An 18,649-nucleotide genomic window follows, 5' to 3' on the forward strand; every position below is an offset into this window, starting at 1 on the left:
AAAAATCTGTTTTCTTTGACTGTTTAAATGTAGATTAAATCTAATGTAAATGTAAATTAAATGTAAATTTAATTAAACGATAATTGACACCCTGTGAGGAAAAAAAACATTTTAATAAATCATTAGTTTTCATAATAAAAAAATTATTGGTAAAATTCTCTGTGTGAACATTTAACTTCTGATTAACTGTTAATGTGCTGGGAAAAGCTGACAAATCCTTTAAAAATGTAGAGTAAACTTAATGAATTGCTTAAAAAATATAACACTAAAAGTCCTCTATATTACACTGCTTAATTCTTTATCTAAAACATTAATGTTTAACATACTATATCCCTGTATGTATGGTGGTGGTTGTTGCGCTCTTTGGTATATTATGTTTTTCTGTTTCCTTTTATATTTTATTGAACTGCACTTTGGTCCACATTGTGGTTTTATATAAACAATTTATAAATAAATAAATAAAGCAATTTCTTTTCGGATTACAATTTCATCTCTCCTGTGTTTGAGGGAGGGTGGGGAGTTTATTGCATTTCGTCTTTAATTGTGTTAAGAATTATTTCCGTTTCTAAACAAAGCATTAGACCTGGGTTTTGTTTGTTATTTTGTCATATGCCCATCCCTGAAGCCTTTCTGATAATCGGCTACATAAAGAAGACAAATAAATAAATATGAAAGATTTTGTTGTACACGTGTGTCCATTATTTCTTTGCCTCGAGCCTAGGCTGTAACACAGCATCAAATGTCAGAAGAAAAACTCACTCTCTTCTCTACACTGGCCAAAAGGGGATATTAGAGCCTTGTGAAAGGTGCAAAGTAAGTGAAGTATTTTTCTTTCCTGAACTGTTACATTTTATTGCCTGTCTTGTCGTATAATGATTTCATTGATGCCTTAAAATGGCTCCGAGGAGCTGCACATCATGATGCATGTAATGACTCAATACATTCAGATTTATCAAAATATCATTATTGTATTGCAAGTAAAGATGCGTCAAATGCGGTCAATAGTGAAACTGTGTGAGTGAGCATTGCAATGGTGTGTTGTAAGATGCAACACAAATTGCCATTCGTTCAGTGCTCATGGCGGACACCCATGTCTCCAATGGAACTTATAATACGAAAAGTTTTGTGATTGGTACAATGTGTTCACAATGTGTTCAGGAAATGTCACACCCCCTCATAACCACAAGCTCTACTCCGATGTAAATATTAAAAATGGTATCAATTTCAAACCATTTTGAGCCTGATTCAGACCCTGACAATGTTAAAGAACAAGAGGATCGCCCTGAACGGATTTCAAGAACGGACTTTGCAAGCATGGATTTCACAGGACGTTTCAGAGTGCTATGTTTTTTTTGGTAATGTTCTTATAGACACAATGTTATCCACTATTTAATCAAATTTGTCAGAAAACTATGGTAATAAAAACAGTAATCGACCACAAAATCATGGATCATTTTCCTAAGGGGCGGTGAACAGTCTTACAAAAGCAAGAGCTTACAAAAGCTACAGTAAACACTACATCAAAACTGTAATGTTAGTTAGCAGGGAAGCAGAGGAAAAGCTTTACATTATTATAGCAACTACATAAAGCTTATAATTGGAACTGTTAATAGACAATACAACTAGAAATAATAAGAAATACTTACAAATTTTGATCCATAAACAACAGATTGTCCCAACAAAATGGGAATAGCTCCATCTTTTAGGAGGAGCTTTTGTGCATATAGCCTGCATTGTACTCTCTTCTGGAAGCTGTTCTCCATAAAATGTGCAGCGCACAGACAGACGTTAAGGTTATAATGTTCAGGAACAGTGTTAAAAATGAATTTTAACCTCTCTAAGTTTGTCAGCCTTTGGACAAAGTTTTTCCGGAGTGTAAAAAACAGCGACATCAACTCTTCCCCTTCTCTAAAGCAGCCCAACATGGCCTCATCCCTTTTATTGCATGTTTCTGGGGGCGGGGTTTATGTAAATTTTAGGGTTTGTGATGTCACCAACCTAGGAAGAAGCTCGTTGTAGTCCCTACCAGCCGTTTGTTGTATTCCTTAAAATGTGATTTTCTGTAAAAGCAAATATCTCCCTTTTCATTGAACTTTAAACGTTGTAACTTTGCAGATGTTTATGATCAAACAGCAACATTACACACTGACTAAAGTTAGAAAAGTGAAATAATAATCAACCATTCCTTTAACAAATAGAACATTACTTACATTGTTAACATAAAATACAAAATATAAAAAAAAATGTATGTCATGTAAAGTAATGTTTATTTAACCAGGAAAATGTGACAACATTAAGTGTAATTGGGACATAAATTTACATTTGATGTATATAAAAAAAACATTGTAACACTTTACTTGAAGGGGTGTGCATAAGACTAACATGACATCACATGAACATGAAGGAGGTTTTATGCATGTTAATGACAACTGTCATTAAGTGTCATTCATTCAATTATGCCATTTTTTATGCAAATATGACATTGTTTGAGCTGTCTTTGTTATGACAACTTGACATAAATCAATACATCATAACCTGTCGTAAATAAGTCATAAACATGACATAGCAGATTATTATCAAACTTAAGAAACTACTTAACATTACATTAAATCAGGGTCCCTGCGGGTCCTTAAAAAGTCTTGAATTTTTTTTTTTTGATTTTTAAGGTCTGAAAATGTCTTGAATTCTGGAATTTTCGATAAGGAGGTCTTAAATTTCATGTGGGACCCTAAATGTCAGACTCCTCATCCTTTTTTTTTTTTCAACCGCAATTTGACCAGCGTAACATTTGTGGACAGCACTTCGATCTATGTGGGTGCAACCTGCATCATTCCATAGGTGACATACGAGTGAGTGATTGACGAATGTGTTGCGTTGATGGTTCCCCACGGCATTTTGCGAAATCGCAAGCATGGGCAAATGTTTGTTTAATGACAATTGGTTGGAGGACGAAAAGTATCGGGGGTGGCTGAAGAAACCAGCACCCCGATTGTCAGGTCTCGCTATCTTGGTTCTCAGTTTTTGGGCCACTCAACGGCAGAAGACTTGATGGAGCATTTTAGGGTAAGACTCTCAAAGTAACATCTAAAATGCTTTGAATGTTAAAATGCTTTGTGTGTTTTCATGTTATTTCCTAATGAATATTTGGGACAATATATCAATGCATTGCGATTCTTGGATTGATTCCCTTTTTTTCCGATGGATTGCGAATTGATTCTGAGGCTAGTTTTTAACCGCAGACTCGAATGATCACGAAGAAGAGCGCTCGTGTGTTCGGCTGAGAATGTACTTGATATGCTTTTATGACGCGAGATTAATGTAAACAGCCCACTGCAAACACCCTTGTACTTCACTTCAACCTTTTCGAACCTTATGAATTATTATTTTATAGTAGGTTCCAAGTGTAAGGCATCTAAAGCACGCAGTGCCATCTGCTGTTAAAAACTAAACTTAGAATCGATTCGAGAGAGAATGGAAGGCAGTGCTGTAAATAACTTTATTGTATAAAGCATTCAATATGCATTAAGCTTCTTGCATATTTTTTTATGTGAAAAGTAAAATTGAATTGAATTAAATAATGTAGGCCAGTTCATAATTAGACTCCAAATATTTGTTTTGTGCTTCTCAATTTTAGGTTAACAATTTTGACACTGAACCATATCACATAGGCCCAATTTGCGAGGATTCATTATTATAGCTTAAGATGTGTTTCTCAAATTTTTTTTCAAACCAAGAACCACTTAGCCAATTTTAAAAAACAAAAACAATCTTGACATATTTGGATTAATGTTCATCCCTATGCATGTAAAAATAAAGTCCATTTTAGTCTTCTGAAACCATGGCTAACTTCACCTGCTAATAATATGCATGATGCATGATTAGAAAACAAGTCATGAGAAGTGTATTGGAAATGTTCAACAGTGTCACAGTCCATGTCAGTCATCAAATTTTTGTTGATGACTTTTGCTCACTGACCTCTTTGGTAATCTGACATACTACCAGTGGTCCCCAGACCACAGTTTGAGAATCACTGCTTTACAAACCATCTAATCAGAGTGAACATGAATGAAAACGTTATCATTCTTGAGGTGGACTTTGTTTTGATTTTATTTTTTTATAATTTCAGGAGGGCACCAAGGAACTTAATTTAAGGAACATGCTTTCTGTGTCAATGGATGGACCTGCAGTAAATTGGAAATTCATGGATCTCCTACAATTGGAACATGGAGAACAGTTTGGGGGGATTCAACTCCATAAGCATGTTTTCATGCTATTCTGTTTGTATACAGTTATACATGTATATCTTCTTTGGATTGCCAGGTTGGCATTAATCCCATTGTTGACCATATTGGAAGTTTGACATCTTCACAGCACTAAAAGTAGTAGCTGAACAAAGCACTTTTAAATACATTTCTGATCCTGATCTTTCCTACAATTGTCTGACTGGATCTTCATTCATTAGGTCTATGCATAGATTATTGAATGTGCTTGCATTTATCTGTGTCTGAAATAACATGGAAAACACTAATCAGACCCTGAACAACATTTTCTTGGGGGAGAACCCCCAAACCCACCTCAAGGCTATTTGGCAGCCACATTTACCCATAATTTAGACAAAGTATGATGAATACTTTAACTTTTGTGTATTTGTGGGCTTTTGTAATGTCCTGGGGCTTGCTTCCATGTCTTTTTCAAACTGCTATGAGGGGCCAGAATTTAGAAATTGCCTGAAGTACCTTAAATGCTGATAGTTTATACGTGGTATAATGTATAAAGGTGAATCAGCACTTGGTATAAAAGTTTTCGCGTCCCTGTGACCTGTCTTGAGCATGGCTCTGGTGAGCTGTGCCACGCTAATGCTTCGCCACATCATTCTGTGTTGTCGCGCTGAACATTTTCCTGTTTTTTTGTTGTCGTAAAGTCTTAAATTTTCCTTTTAGAGGACTTAAAAAGGTCTTAAAAGTTATTAAATTTGCTGTTAAAAAATGTGCAGATACCCTGTAAACTGTCATGTGGTTGGTTTTGACATTGGCTGTCATGAGGCCACTGTTGTGAATATATTTCTGACCATTATTTTTCCAGTATTCCAGAATTAGTTATAAAATAATTTGACAGTATTAACACTTAATGACATTTTAATGACAAATAAAATTCATATCACTGTAGTTGATGTCAAGAAAAATATTCATGACACTGTTATAAAATTATTTGACAGTACTCTCATTCCTGCGTAATAATCAAGAAACTTTGCTGCCGTACCATGAGTCCAGCAGGCGTAATGATATGACGCAGCGCCTGAAAATAGGTCTAATAGGTTAGACAAACTTAGTCCCGGTCACGTTGGATATTACTGAGCTGGGGACTATTTTCAGGCGCTGCGCCATTTCATTACGCCTCATGGTACGGCAGCAAAGTTTCTTGATTATTACGCAGGAATGAGAGTATAGTTCCTAGCCATATCAGCCAAGAAAATCACAACTTTTCATTTTACGGTCTTAGTCGGTCTTAGTACACGATGTAACTACAGAAGAGTCAAGTTTTAAATAGGAAAAATATCGAAACTCTTTGGTAATTTTTTTGAGAGAGATGCTAATGGTCCTGTCCGATTCAATGATCTATGCTAAGCTATGCTAAAAGTGGTACCGCCAGAACTGGAGATCGGCTGAATGGATTCGAAAACGGTAAAACTCAACTGTTTAACTCTGGGGGAGTTGTAAAATGAGCCTATTTCCAAAAAAGTGGAGTATCCCTTTAATGATATTTTAATTCAATTTGTACCACTGGAAAAAAAGTGGTCAGAAGTATAATGTAATGTTAACCCAAAAGCAAAGTAGTTTCTTAAGTTTGATGATTTGACATGTTTATGATAGATTATGTCTTGGTAAGTTCTCATGACAAAGACACTGACAGGTTATAATGTATTGGCTTATGTCAAGTTGTCAAAACAAAGACATCTCAAACAAGGTCATCTTTGCATTAAAAATGACTTAATTGAGCGAATGACACTTAATGACAGTTGTCATTAACATGCATAAAACCTCCTTCATAATGACACGTCATGATTATGAAGATGTCCTGTCAGTCTTATGCACACCCCTTCAAGTAAAGTGTTACCAAAAACATTAAGAAAACTATGAGGACTTTGGCTCCTCATTTCAGAACACCACTGTAGTCAATGAACAATAAACTGGGTTAAGAGAATGAATTATAACATAAATATTACGTAGTTCACCTTTGAAAATGCTGAGCCATTTGAAAATCTTTCCACACAATTAAAACTCTTCTCACATCGGCATGACTTTTCAGGTGTATCTGTGTGATGGCAAAAGTTTTTTCTAATGCTGATCAAAATTAAATAATTTTCCCTCAGAATGAATAAGCAGGTGGTTTTCAAAATTGCTCCTTTTCCTAAACCTTTTGCCACACTCGGAACACTAAAGTTTCTTTCCAGAATGAATTTGCAAATGATGTTTCAAGTTTCTAAGATATGTGAAACTCATGTCACACTGAGGACACCTGTAAGGCTTCTCTCCGGTGTGAATTCTTATGTGAATCTTAAGGTTTCCTTTAATTGCGAAACTCTTTCCACACTGATCACAAGTGAACGGCTTCACTCCAGTGTGAATTCTCATGTGGGCAGTCACATGTCCTTTATATGTAAAACTATTTCCACACTGATCACATGTGAACGGCTTCTCTCCGGTGTGAATTCTCATGTGAGTCTTAAGATTTTCTTTTCGTGAGAAGCTTTTCCCACACAGATTGCAGGGGAAAGATTTCTCTCCAGTGTGAATTCTCATGTGGGCATTCGCATGTCCTTTATGTGTAAAACTCTTTCCACACTGATCACATGAGAACGGCTTCACTCCAGTGTGAATTCTCATGTGGGCATTCGCATGTCCTTTATGTCTAAAACTCTTTCCACACTGATCACATGTGAACGGCTTCACTCCAGTGTGAATTCTCATGTGGGCATTAAATTGTCCTTTTTGATTAAAACTCTTTCCACACTGTTGGCAGGTGAATGGACTCTCTCCAGTGTGAACTCTCATGTGGACATTGAGGCTTGTTTTATGAGTGAAACTGTTTCCACACTGTTGGCAGGTGAAATCACTTTCTGTCTTCAGAGCTCCTTTTCGTGAGGAAACCTTTTTTGTCACTGAGCAACTAAAAGATTTTTCTCCAGTTATGTAATCATAATCTTTCATATGCTGATTTTTCTCTTCCATTTCCATCAGTTCTTCACTCTCCTCTTTCAGCTGCATCAGGTCTAAAGCAAAGCAAAAGCAAATATAAATTAACACTTATTTAATGGTACAGAGCAACACACACCAAACTGAAAGTCTTCCCTCAGTGTACTGCCTACTAAAATAGTGTTTATAAGCGCAGCTTAAAGAGATTAAAACAGCTCTTTTTCTGCTGTTCCATAAGCACCACCTGCCGTTAGAGAGTTGATTTACTTTTTCATTCAGCCTGTCTGCCATTTTTGTTCAGACCAATGCTAAAATCGGACCAAATTTAGATTGTAAATTTTAACCGATAGATCTCAACAACTTATCAAAATCTCATAATAAGGTACCCTATGTGTCAGGGTTGTGGGTGAGGGATGAAGCGAGGACTCAAGTGCAGAGTTGATGGGATTTATTTTAATAATAAAAAATAAAACAAAATACAAATAAAAACTACCCCAAGGGGGAAAACATGACTCAACATGACTCGACTTGACTTGGCTTGGCTTGGCATGGCATGGCTAAACTTGACTTGAAGCACACAGCAGGGAAACACACAGTGTACATATGACGACGAACCAGCACAGGACTGCAAACACAGTCCTGTGAATCCCGACACAGAACCGAAACCAAACTAGACCGATGTGTCGGGTTCAAAACACCACGCCCCGCACATGTAACAAGGCACGTAGACAAGTGAGTGCACAGCTCGAGCACGCTCAAAACCGCGCACTCAGACAAAGACGACACAAAAACCGGGAGTGTCAGAGCTCTGTCACAAAATCAGGAATTTAACTAGACAGGAGTGGCAGAACCCTGACACTGCCCCCTCCCCCCTCTAAGGGACATGCAAAACAAGATTGAAACACAACAGACAACAAGACAGGCAGATGAAATGAAAAACAGACAGGGAGGGGAAGGGAGGGGAGGGGAGGGGAGGGGAGGGGAGGGGAGCCGAGGCAGAAGACCAGGGCGGTGTTGGGGGAACAGATCAGGCAGGCTCCAGCAGATCAGGAGTCCCAGCAGAAGGCCAGGGCGGTGCCGGCGGTTCAGGATTCCCGGCTGAGAGCCAAGAGTCCCAGCAGAAGGCCAGGGCGGCGCCGGAGAGACAGACCAGGCGGGCTCCGGCGGTTCACAATTGCCGGCTGAGGGCCAAGATGGATCAGGCGGATCTGGATACTTGGCAGAAGGCCAGGGTGGGTCAGGCAGCAAAGACAGAACCATCAGGGCAGGCAGAGCAGGCTGGCCAGGCTTGGGCAAGACAGGGACTATAGTGAGGAAGGGAAATCCCACAAATATAACTGCTCCAAAGGATACATGGCCGATGCAGTGGGTACAGGGCAGACAGTTCTCTGGGACAGCCTCCGGGCTGGCTACGGGTTCTGGGACAGCCTCAGGCCGCTCAGGGATGGCATCCGGGGTGCCAACAGGATTGGAGATGGCCGTTTTTGAAGTATGTGCTGCCCAGGCATGTAGGAAAGCAACTGCATAAAAGGTGAAAACCACCCTCTTCGCTAAGGCAGGACTGATGGTGGAAAAAGGTGGCTTAGAAGGGGATGGAGCTGAGGTAGCCGACAGGGAGGTATGTGCGGCCCAGCAACACATAAGTGCGGCAACATAAAGGGAGAGGGTAGCCTCTTCGACCATGACAGGACAGATGGGGAGAGCAGGCTGCTCAGGAATGGCCTTACAGGGAGCTCTGGGACCACTGGACCAGGTGAAAGAGAAGCCTTCTTCCACCTATGTAGGTGCTGCAGGCACTTCGGTTGCCACTGAAGGCGCTGAAGCCTCTTCGACCGCCACTGGGGTAGCTGCAGGTACTTTGGTTGCCACTGGGTTCACTGCAGCCTCTTCGGCAACCACTGGGGTTCTGAGGGAACTGCAGCAGTTTTAGCAGGAGTATTTGCATGGCGAGCAAGAAAATCCACAAAACCCCAAAAGGTCAGGTGGTCCAGGCCTCTCATTGTCCACCAGCTGGGGGGTCATCAAGGGAGAGTTAAAAAGATCTTTGAGAGCCGCGTTGTTGAACCCCAGCCCCTCTGCAGCGTCGCTGAACTCTAGAGCAAACTTCCTCAGATCAGTTCCCCTTTGATGGAGGGAGCTCGAGGCCTTGAACTGGAGAATACGTTCATAGAGGGGGCTGGAGAGAGTGGAGGCTGGTGGATGATGCAAGCCCTTCTTGCGCTGAGTCCTCATAATGGCTGGTTCGTTCTGTCATGGTGTGGGTGAGGGATGAAGCGAGGACTCAAGAGCAGAGTTGATGGGCTTTATTTTAATAATAAAAATAAAACAAAATACAAACAAAAACTACCCCAAGGGGGAAAACATGACTTGACTTGGCTTGGCTAAACTTGACTTGAAACACACAGTGTACATACGACGATGAACCAGCACAGGACTGCAAACACAGGGAGAATAAATAGGGAGAGCAAACAAAGCTGGTAACGAGGGAGGACAGGTGGGGAAAATGAATCAATAATCAGGTAACAAGGTGGGCGGGGTTAGACAATCGACAGGAGAGCACATGGCACAAGGAAAAACATGACAAGCCATGTGTTCACATAAAACACAAGTCACATGGCCAGTAAAATTAATCACAAGCCATGTGCTTACACAGAACGAGACATGAACACGCAGCCAATGAGAACTCACAAGCCACGTGTTCACACAGAACATGACAACATGAAAGCACACAAGCTGTGTGCTACTCAAAACAAGACTCATCCTGTGCGCTCACAACAGAAGACAAACACACGGAGCATGGATGTCTGAATCCCGACAAAGAACCGAAACCAAACTAGACCTATGTGCCGGGATCCAAACACCAACACCGCACACTCAGACAAAGACGACACAAAAACCGGGAGTGTCAGAGCTCTGTCACAAAATCAGGAATTTAACTAGACGAGAGTGACAGAACCCTTACACTATGTTGTCTATGGAGCAGAGAAAATACATATAATTATTTTTATTGTCAAAACTTTATATGAAAATGTATTTGTTTGTTAGTTTTCGACATAAAACTTGGGGAAATGATTTCAGTGTGTGTATAAGTACTGTTTGAACATTTCTAGCATGTGTATGGAGGACCAAGACGTTGCTGAAGCCATGGACAGATTAGAGAAGACTGAGTTTTCAGAGGACAGAATCGATGTTCTGGAACCCCTTTAACTTCGTCTTTACTGAAATGAATGACGGATGTTCCTTGGACATGTAGTTGATGTCATGAATCTTAAAGTATTCTGTCAAACTGAGGCAGAAGGAAGTACATAATGTGTCTGTGTGGAAACTACTGTATTTCCGGTTTAATTATGTCGATTGCAAGTAGGGCTGGACCCGAATGTTCGAATATTCGTTCGTTCGGTGGGTTGGTATTCCATTTGAAAATTTGACATTCGAATATTCTTTTTTTTTTTTCACACCTGGGATCCCGCGAAACGGTTCTCATTCGCGCTTGAATAAGGCCGGCAACAGACTGGCTGTATGGCGTGAGCGTCTCAGCTGCGTGGCGTGTCCGTTTTCGGCTCCCATGTTAACAGGTTGGAGTTTGCACACTGCCTGCGTGAAACACAGACGCGGCTCGAGCCACGCGAAAACGCGTGCATGCTAGAAATAGAACCGATGCCTAAAAGTGTTCCAGCAACGGGAGTGTACCTGCGTATCTCTGCCGAACACCGTTTCCTGCTCGGAAGAAAAAGCGACATAAACGTCGGGGGAAACGTGGCGGCCTGCTGATAAAAATTAAATCCCGTCTGGAAGTTTCCTGCAATCCCCGTAGAACATTAGCGGAGTATCAGATAGACGACTGCAACTATATTTCCATGCGTTCTTTGGATCCTGTTTACACCTGGCTGGTACCGGTGGTCTACAGGTGTTGGATCGTGAGCCCCGGATAGGGGCTCCGGCCAGGATTGCCCTGGTAAATGCCAGGTCGCTGGTAAACAAAACTTTTATCTTAAATGATTTTTATACCTCAAATAACTTGGATCTACTGTGTGTGACTGAAACCTGGATGAACGAAGGGTGAGTTAAGCCCCTTTTCGGAGATTTTACCCTTAAACTGTGACTTTTTTAACTCTCCACGACTTAAAGGACGGGGTGGAGGAATTGCGATTATTTTTAAGGAAAAATTAAACTGTCGGCGTGTGATGTGCAACTTCTACTCAAGCTTTGAGCTGATTGTATTTGAGCTGAATCAACCTGACCCAGTGCTATGCACTGTGATTTATCGTCCTCCCAAATACCATAAAGACTTCATAAACGACTTTTCCGATTTTCTGGCAGAAATCATGCCGAAGTATGACAGAGTTTTAATTGTTGGAGATTTTAACATCCATATCTGTTGTGCCTCCAAGCTATTGGTTAAAGACTTCTTAAATCTCACGGAGTCGTTTAACTTGATGCAGTTTGTGGCTAGCTCTACACAAGAGCACGGACACACATTAGACCTGGTTTTATCGTGTGGTCTACCTGTTAACAATATTAATGTTTGTGATGCTACTTTTTCTGACCACATGCCAGTGTTATTCGAGATTTCTTGTTTCTGTAGTCCTAAACCATGTGCTTCTACTCGTCGCTGTCGCTCATTTAACTCTTTAACTGCAGAACGGTTTACTGATGTTTTTAATAGCACAAACATGGCCTTCTCAGTGTCCACTCAGCATTATAATACTGATGAGTCAACATCATTGTTTTATACTTCTTGTCAGAATGCACTGGACATTGTTGCCCCTTTCAGGACTATTCGTGCTAAGCCAAAATCTGAACCGTGGCTAAATGACATTACCCGTGCTGCTAGGCACGAGTGCAGGAGAGCGGAACGCCAGTGGAAAAAAGATAGGCTACGGGTTGCATGGTTTGCAAGAAATTTATCAATCTGGTTTTAAATCACTTCACAGCACAGAAACGGCCCTGTTAAAAGTTTATAATGATTTATTATTGGCCACTGACACACGTAACTATGCTGTTCTTATGCTGTTAGATCGTACTGCTGCTTTTGACACCTTAGATCACAATATACTGATCTCTCGTCTTGAGCATTGTGTTGGTGTAAAGGGTGCCGCATTACAAAGGTTTAGATCTTATCTGGGTGAAAGAACTTTCTCGGTACGTCTTGGGGAATTTGTGTCTTCTACTGCATCTCTTGTATGTGGAGTCCCTCAGGGTTCCAATCTTGGACCCATTTTATTTTCTTTATATATATTACCTTTAGGGTCCATATTTAGGAAACACGGCATCTCGTTTCACTGTTATGCAGATGACTCGCAACTCTATCTGCCTTTGAAACGAAACAATGCAAACTCTATAGCACCTTTGTTGAGATGTCTTGAGGATATTAAAGCCTGGATGGCCTCCAATTTCTTAAAGTTCAATGAAGATAAAACTGAAATCATTTTGTTTCGACCTGGTGGTACCATCAATACCCCTGATGTAGATCTTGGCGACTTAAAGTCATATGTGAAGCCCGTTGTAAAAAACCTAGGTGTTTTAATGGACGGTGACTTTAAACTAGATAAACAGATTAATTTGGTAGTTAAATCGTGTTTTTATCAGTTAAGGCAATTATCTAAAGTCAAGTCATTTGTATCTTTTCCTGATTTTGAGAAGGTCATCCACGCTTTTATATCATCCCGCCTGGACTATTGTAATAGTCTCTATGTAGGCATTGGTGAGGCATCTCTAACACGTTTGCAGAGGGTACAAAATGCGCACGTCTCAGTGTTTCCCCTACAATGTATTAGGCAGCGGCGCTGGATTTTCAGCGCCGCTGCAAAATCTTCACATGATCAATAATATCACGACATTCACTTACACACGTTGCCATAAAAAGGGCCATTCACGTTCACATGCAAATATTTCAAATGTGGGCGCACGGCAAGCGCGCTCATAATAGAAGCGACGCGGCGCGCACGTTTTCAGCATGGACAGATCAAAAGGTTTTCAGGCGCGCCTCAGTTCATGGTTGGCATAGCAACGACAGACGCCACGGGAGAGCGAGCAAGCGCTTGTGCAAAGGAGAAAGCGGTACGAACTTTTCTCCGTTGAAGTCTATGGGGTCGCTGTGTCCATTTTTTTACTGTCTATGGAAAATATGCCGTCCCACCCCTCCGTGTTCGGCGATAAGGTTTCATTCTCGCGCAGCTTGTTTTATTAACTTCACGTGCGAGTCTTTTCCGCCGCGCTCTCGGTTCCGTGTGTGTCGGCGCACTGCGCTCTCTGCTCAATGTTCCACTCCGTGTTTGCGATGCGCGTTCTGCTCCTATGGTTAACGGCCCAATCATGTACCGATCACGCACTGGAAAAGCAAAGTCCCACTCAAATAACGTGAAATTTCTCAGTAGTAGACTTCTGTTTGCTGAGCTGGTATAGCCATCATGCATGGTAAAATTACCTGCTCTGATCACATACTCTGGTAATAATAGCTTTGTATGACTATACTTCTTGATAATTAGTCAAAAAATAAATCTGTTAAATCTGAGTATGTTGCATAACTGAATGAAGAATAATATATTGATGTTTTATATTTTAATATAGGGCTATTTATTTTCTGTCCAATTTGTGTGGACATTGTTCTTTTTTCCCCCTTTTTTGTGTGTTTGATTTAATTAGTGATTCTACATTTAAATATTGATGATTACAAGTTTGGAGGAAATGCAATTACTTGCGATTAATCACAGCAAATTGTGCGATTAATTAGTTATTTTTTAATCGATTCCCAGCCGTTATATATATATTTATTTTTTTTACATAGTGCCCCTTTCTTACATTTGAGCCTCAAAATGTATGTCTCAAAATGTCCATTTCTATCCACAAAACTTGCCAGAAGTCATGGTTTAAGGGGTTATTCAAAAAAAAATCTTCCGGGGGTGCATGCCCCCGGACCCCCCACGACCGGCTTGGTAACAACCTCCGGCACGTAACAGCACCGCTGCTGGAAAAATGTATAGGGGAAACACTGTGTCTATTAACAAGGACACGCAAACAGGACCACATTACACCTATATTAGCATCCCTTCACTGGTTGCCAGTTCGTTTTAGAATTGATTTTAAGATTTTACTTTTAGTTTTTAAATAATTAAATAACACTGCTCCTAAATACCTCTCAGATCTATTACAGCCATATGTTCCATCCAGAGCACTTAGGTCTGCTGGGCAACTGCTTTTAGTCTCTCCCAATGCAAGATTAAAGAGCAGAGGTGACCGTGCCTTTACAGTGGCGGCCCCGAAACTCTGGAATAATTTACCTTTGTACATTAGGCAGGCACCTTCGCTTGCTGTTTTTAAATCACATTTAAAAACATATTTGTATAGTACTGCATATAACCCAGTATGAGAGTTACCTGTTAGGAGTTCTTTTTAAAGGTGCCCTAGAATGTGAAATTGAATTTATCTTGGCATAGTTAAATAACAAGAGTTCAGTACATGGACATGACATACAGTGAGTCTCAAACACCATAGTTTTCTCTTTCTTATTTAAATCTCGTTTTTGAAAAACACACCTGAAAAACAGGCGAATCTCCACATAACACCAACTGTGACGCAACAGTTGGGATCATTAATATGTACGCCTCTAAAAATTTGCATAAGCCTGCCCATGCTCAGTGCCAGGCGAAACTGCACAGCCGAATCATCGGAAGTTCTGCAGCCAGGTGAAGAAACAAGCGAGGATCATAGAGAAAATGGCAGATCTATCTATAATCTATCTATAATCTATCTATAATCGGATACCGCTACAGTTTAATTCGAAGTTGTTAGTTGCTCTGCCCATTTCACCACGGACTGTTTCTCTAACCTGGAACAATATCAAGCGGCCAGGCTTCTCTCGGCGTCTCAAACGGACGAAGGGGGCAATTTCAACTAACGTTATATTCCCGCAAGCGGTAAGTAGTGATTTTATTAACGATAATTTACACTGTGTTATCTAGATCCAGCGCGATATTGTTTTTTCCTCGAGAGACATCGTGGCTTGCAAACGAGCGAACGAAGCATGGCAGTTGTTCAGTGTTTGGATGTAACTACAAATGAACACAAAAATATTTTTTTAGCTCCTTCATCCGAGCCTCTGGAGAACCGGTGGGTTATGTGAATTTCTGATGTGTAATTGTTCAAGTCCAGACAGATAAGCTTTCTCTCAAAGTCGTTCAACACTGTTTATGCATCAGTAAATCGCGTTGCAGTGATAAGATCTTCATTCACGCGATCGACAGGCTGTCATCTGCTCAATGCTGGAATAGATCTAAATACTTAAAAAACTTATCATGATTCGTTAATCCAGATAGCTGTAATAGTAAAAACGTATAATCGCTGTAATAGTAAATGTTTTCCAGATAGCTCTACATGTAATGCCAGATATTTCATATGCAAGCATGTCAGCCAATCACAGCAGTGGGCGTTTACACTGAAGTCTCACAGCAGACACGCCCCTTCAAACAGAGTGTCCAGATCAGGGTATAAAATCAGGCTAGGAAATATGCCTTTTATTTCTAAATTATAACAAATTTTGATCTAATAAACATACTAACATTATAAGGGCACCCCAGGAAACATTATAAAATAATAAAATAATCCATTCTACGGCACCTTTAAGTGTGTGTTATAATTCATTATTGTTTTTATTGCTTTTTTTTTTAGTTTTACTGTTTATTTTATATTGTATGTACAGCACTTTGGTGAACACCTGCTGTTTTAAAAAGGTGCTTTATAAATAAACTTAGATTTGATTTGATTTTTCTTTAATGCCAAAAATCATTAGGATATTAAGTAAAGATCATGTTCCATGAAGATATTTTGTAAATTTCCTACCGTAAATATATAAAACATTTATTTTTGTGAGTGAATGCAGCACAATTCAAATTTTCAAATAGTTGTATCTCGACCAAATTTGTCCTATCCTAACAAACCATACATCAATGGAAAGCTTATTTATTCAGCTTATATTATATTATATTATATTATATTATATTATATTTTTATTTAATTCGTCTCTTATTCATTAGGTGATGTATAAATCTCGGTTTCATAAAATGTACCCATGTGACTGGTTTTGTGGTCCAGGGTCACAATTCATTAATCAGAGTTTCTTGTTAGTTAATAGTAGTAACTAGAGAGTAAATATGGTGTTACTCATTTGTTCCTGAGTAGTTATTCATTAATGACATCTTAATTATCACGACAGCTTTTGGAAGCCTTTAATTGTTGTTCTTACTGTGTAGACCTGCTTTGTACACTGTATAGCACTTTGGATCGATTTATTTTGTGTTTAAATGTGCTCTAAATGTTGTCATTTCTGTAGAGGCTGACATTACAATAAGAGTCAAATGAAGAGAATGAAACTAACCTGTTTGTTCCTCAGTATCTTCATGTTTCACGCTGTCTTCAATCTTTATGTCTTCACTCTCCTCTTTAATAAACGCCATCTTTATAACAGTGTGTCATGTGGATCTCAGATGAATCAGGGGTTCTTCTGTGTGTTTGGACGATTTGTCATGTTTAATATTAATAATTAGATAGAAAAAATAACAGAAAGTAAAATAAATCCTAACTAAATCTCAATCAGCTCCCTAGTTCAGTAGTCAGCGCACTTCTGTGATTTATATTTGGTGTTTAATTATTTATAAACTACAATAGTAAGCCACTTCCAGTTTTTACGTTCCTTGGTGTTGTAAATGATTGATCCTTTATTATTATTAAAATTAACATAACTGTTTACACTTTTAGCACAAACTGTACATACACAATAACTTTACTTTTGAATATAAGAAAATATCTTTCTACCCAAAAATAACAATTATGCGCTCATATATCAAAAAAAAGTTTTAATAGTTTAAATATTTCAGGATTTTATTACCAACAGTTGTTTAAGGTTAGGAGATTATATTTTTTAAAATAAAAAAAGTAACCAACTATTGAAAATTAATAACACATTTACTCATTGGTAAAACTGACTCGAGTTGTTGTTTTTTTATCTCCGTTTCTCCATCCCTACTGAATTCATGTTTATGATAAACTTATTTATGATTCGGGGAGAGAAATAAGACGAACGTTTTCCATTATGTGCTGAAACTAACAATGTTAATGTTAGATAAAACATTACTACGTTACATTCAATAATTACATTTTAATAGACTGTAGAAACTATAAAAATATATTTAACAGTTTGTATCGATTTAAACAAAAGCACAAACCTTTCTTCAGACGAATCACAGACGGAGAAGAGCGACGCACACGTATGACGTCATATCACCTCACCAAAATAAAAGTCCTATTCTGCTAGGAAATTTAGGCTACGTACAAAAACGCATACAAGTAATAAGATATATTTAAATAACGATTTGAATTATAGGTGAAATACGTAAATACACGTTTAAACATTTCCTGTCCATGATGTGCTGAAAATGCACATCTATAATAATAAAGTCTAATAAAGTGTAGCACATCTAATATGTGAGATTCTGTCTAAAAGATATAACAGTCATGTTTGAGTGCAGAAACCATTAATACCAGGCTTCTTCTTTTATTTTTGATGAAACTGTATCATAAACTTTTAATTTTATTATTATACAATAATCAAGGTTCAATGTACTAACTACTCAAATATTTATGAATTGCATTTTTTAAAGGAAAACTTTATTTTAAAGTACTATGTGACTGACACGTCAATACATTTTCTTTGACACTTAATTATTATTATTATTATTTATTAATTTAATTGAAATTTTTTGCTGACTTTATGAAACACAAGGTTGAAATGTTCAGTTGGCCAGAGAGAAAAATAACATGTAGTCGGAGGAAAAGATTCACGAGAGACGAGAGCTGCATATGTTCCTCGGGGTTAATAAAATTAATTAAACGGTGTCACACTCATCCGCATACATGGGGATTGAGTGTGAAAAAGCATACAAATAAACATTCAACTCGGCTCACAAACATAGTTCGAGTTCGAATTACAGCCCCCCAAAGGGACAGAAATATCAGTTTTGGGGGGTTAGATAATTTTTCTGATATTGTGAAAAAATATAATTACAGTTACAATACAAGTCATCTCATATTTTTACTGTAGGAACATTTTAATGTGAAGCGATTTCAGACACCCCTATTGTGGACCGTACCATTTAACCACCGTGGCCAGAAGCAACGGAGATAGAGAACGACTTCAACTTCTCAAGCAAGTGTCAACGTTGAAAGACAAAACGCTAGTTTTATAAAGTATCATTCTTTTCAACATTCGTTATTTGTATATTCAAAAATATTTAAAATAATCTAATTTAATACAGTTATAATTTTTCAGTGTAAATTATTTAATTTTATTGGTAACAGCCTAGTGTCTAATTATTTTAATTTAATATATTTATCAAATTTGATCACAACTACACCCGCGACTCCGCAGCAGGCTTGTGCAAAATTCAGAATTTCAGAATTGG

The 18,649-nt window shown here is 38.8% G+C and overlaps 1 protein-coding gene across 1 annotated transcript; it reads right to left on the reverse strand.

The window, feature by feature from the left end:
• Positions 1–5,846: 5,846 nt before the first annotated feature.
• On the reverse strand, positions 5,847–17,475 carry LOC308691907 (uncharacterized protein). Its single transcript, XM_081367504.1, has 3 exons — positions 17,414–17,475; positions 16,567–16,692; positions 5,847–7,270 (listed from the first exon to the last, which is right to left on the reverse strand). The coding sequence occupies exons 2-3, from the start codon at positions 16,643–16,645 to the stop codon at positions 6,435–6,437; spliced, it is 915 nt and encodes a 304-aa protein (XP_081223630.1). The 5' UTR covers positions 16,646–16,692; positions 17,414–17,475; the 3' UTR covers positions 5,847–6,434.
• Between the last annotated feature and the right edge of the window lie 1,174 nt (positions 17,476–18,649).

Source organism: Scardinius erythrophthalmus (assembly GCF_964197995.2).
Source record: "Scardinius erythrophthalmus genome assembly, chromosome: 6".
NCBI classification, from domain to species: domain Eukaryota; kingdom Metazoa; phylum Chordata; class Actinopteri; order Cypriniformes; family Leuciscidae; genus Scardinius; species Scardinius erythrophthalmus.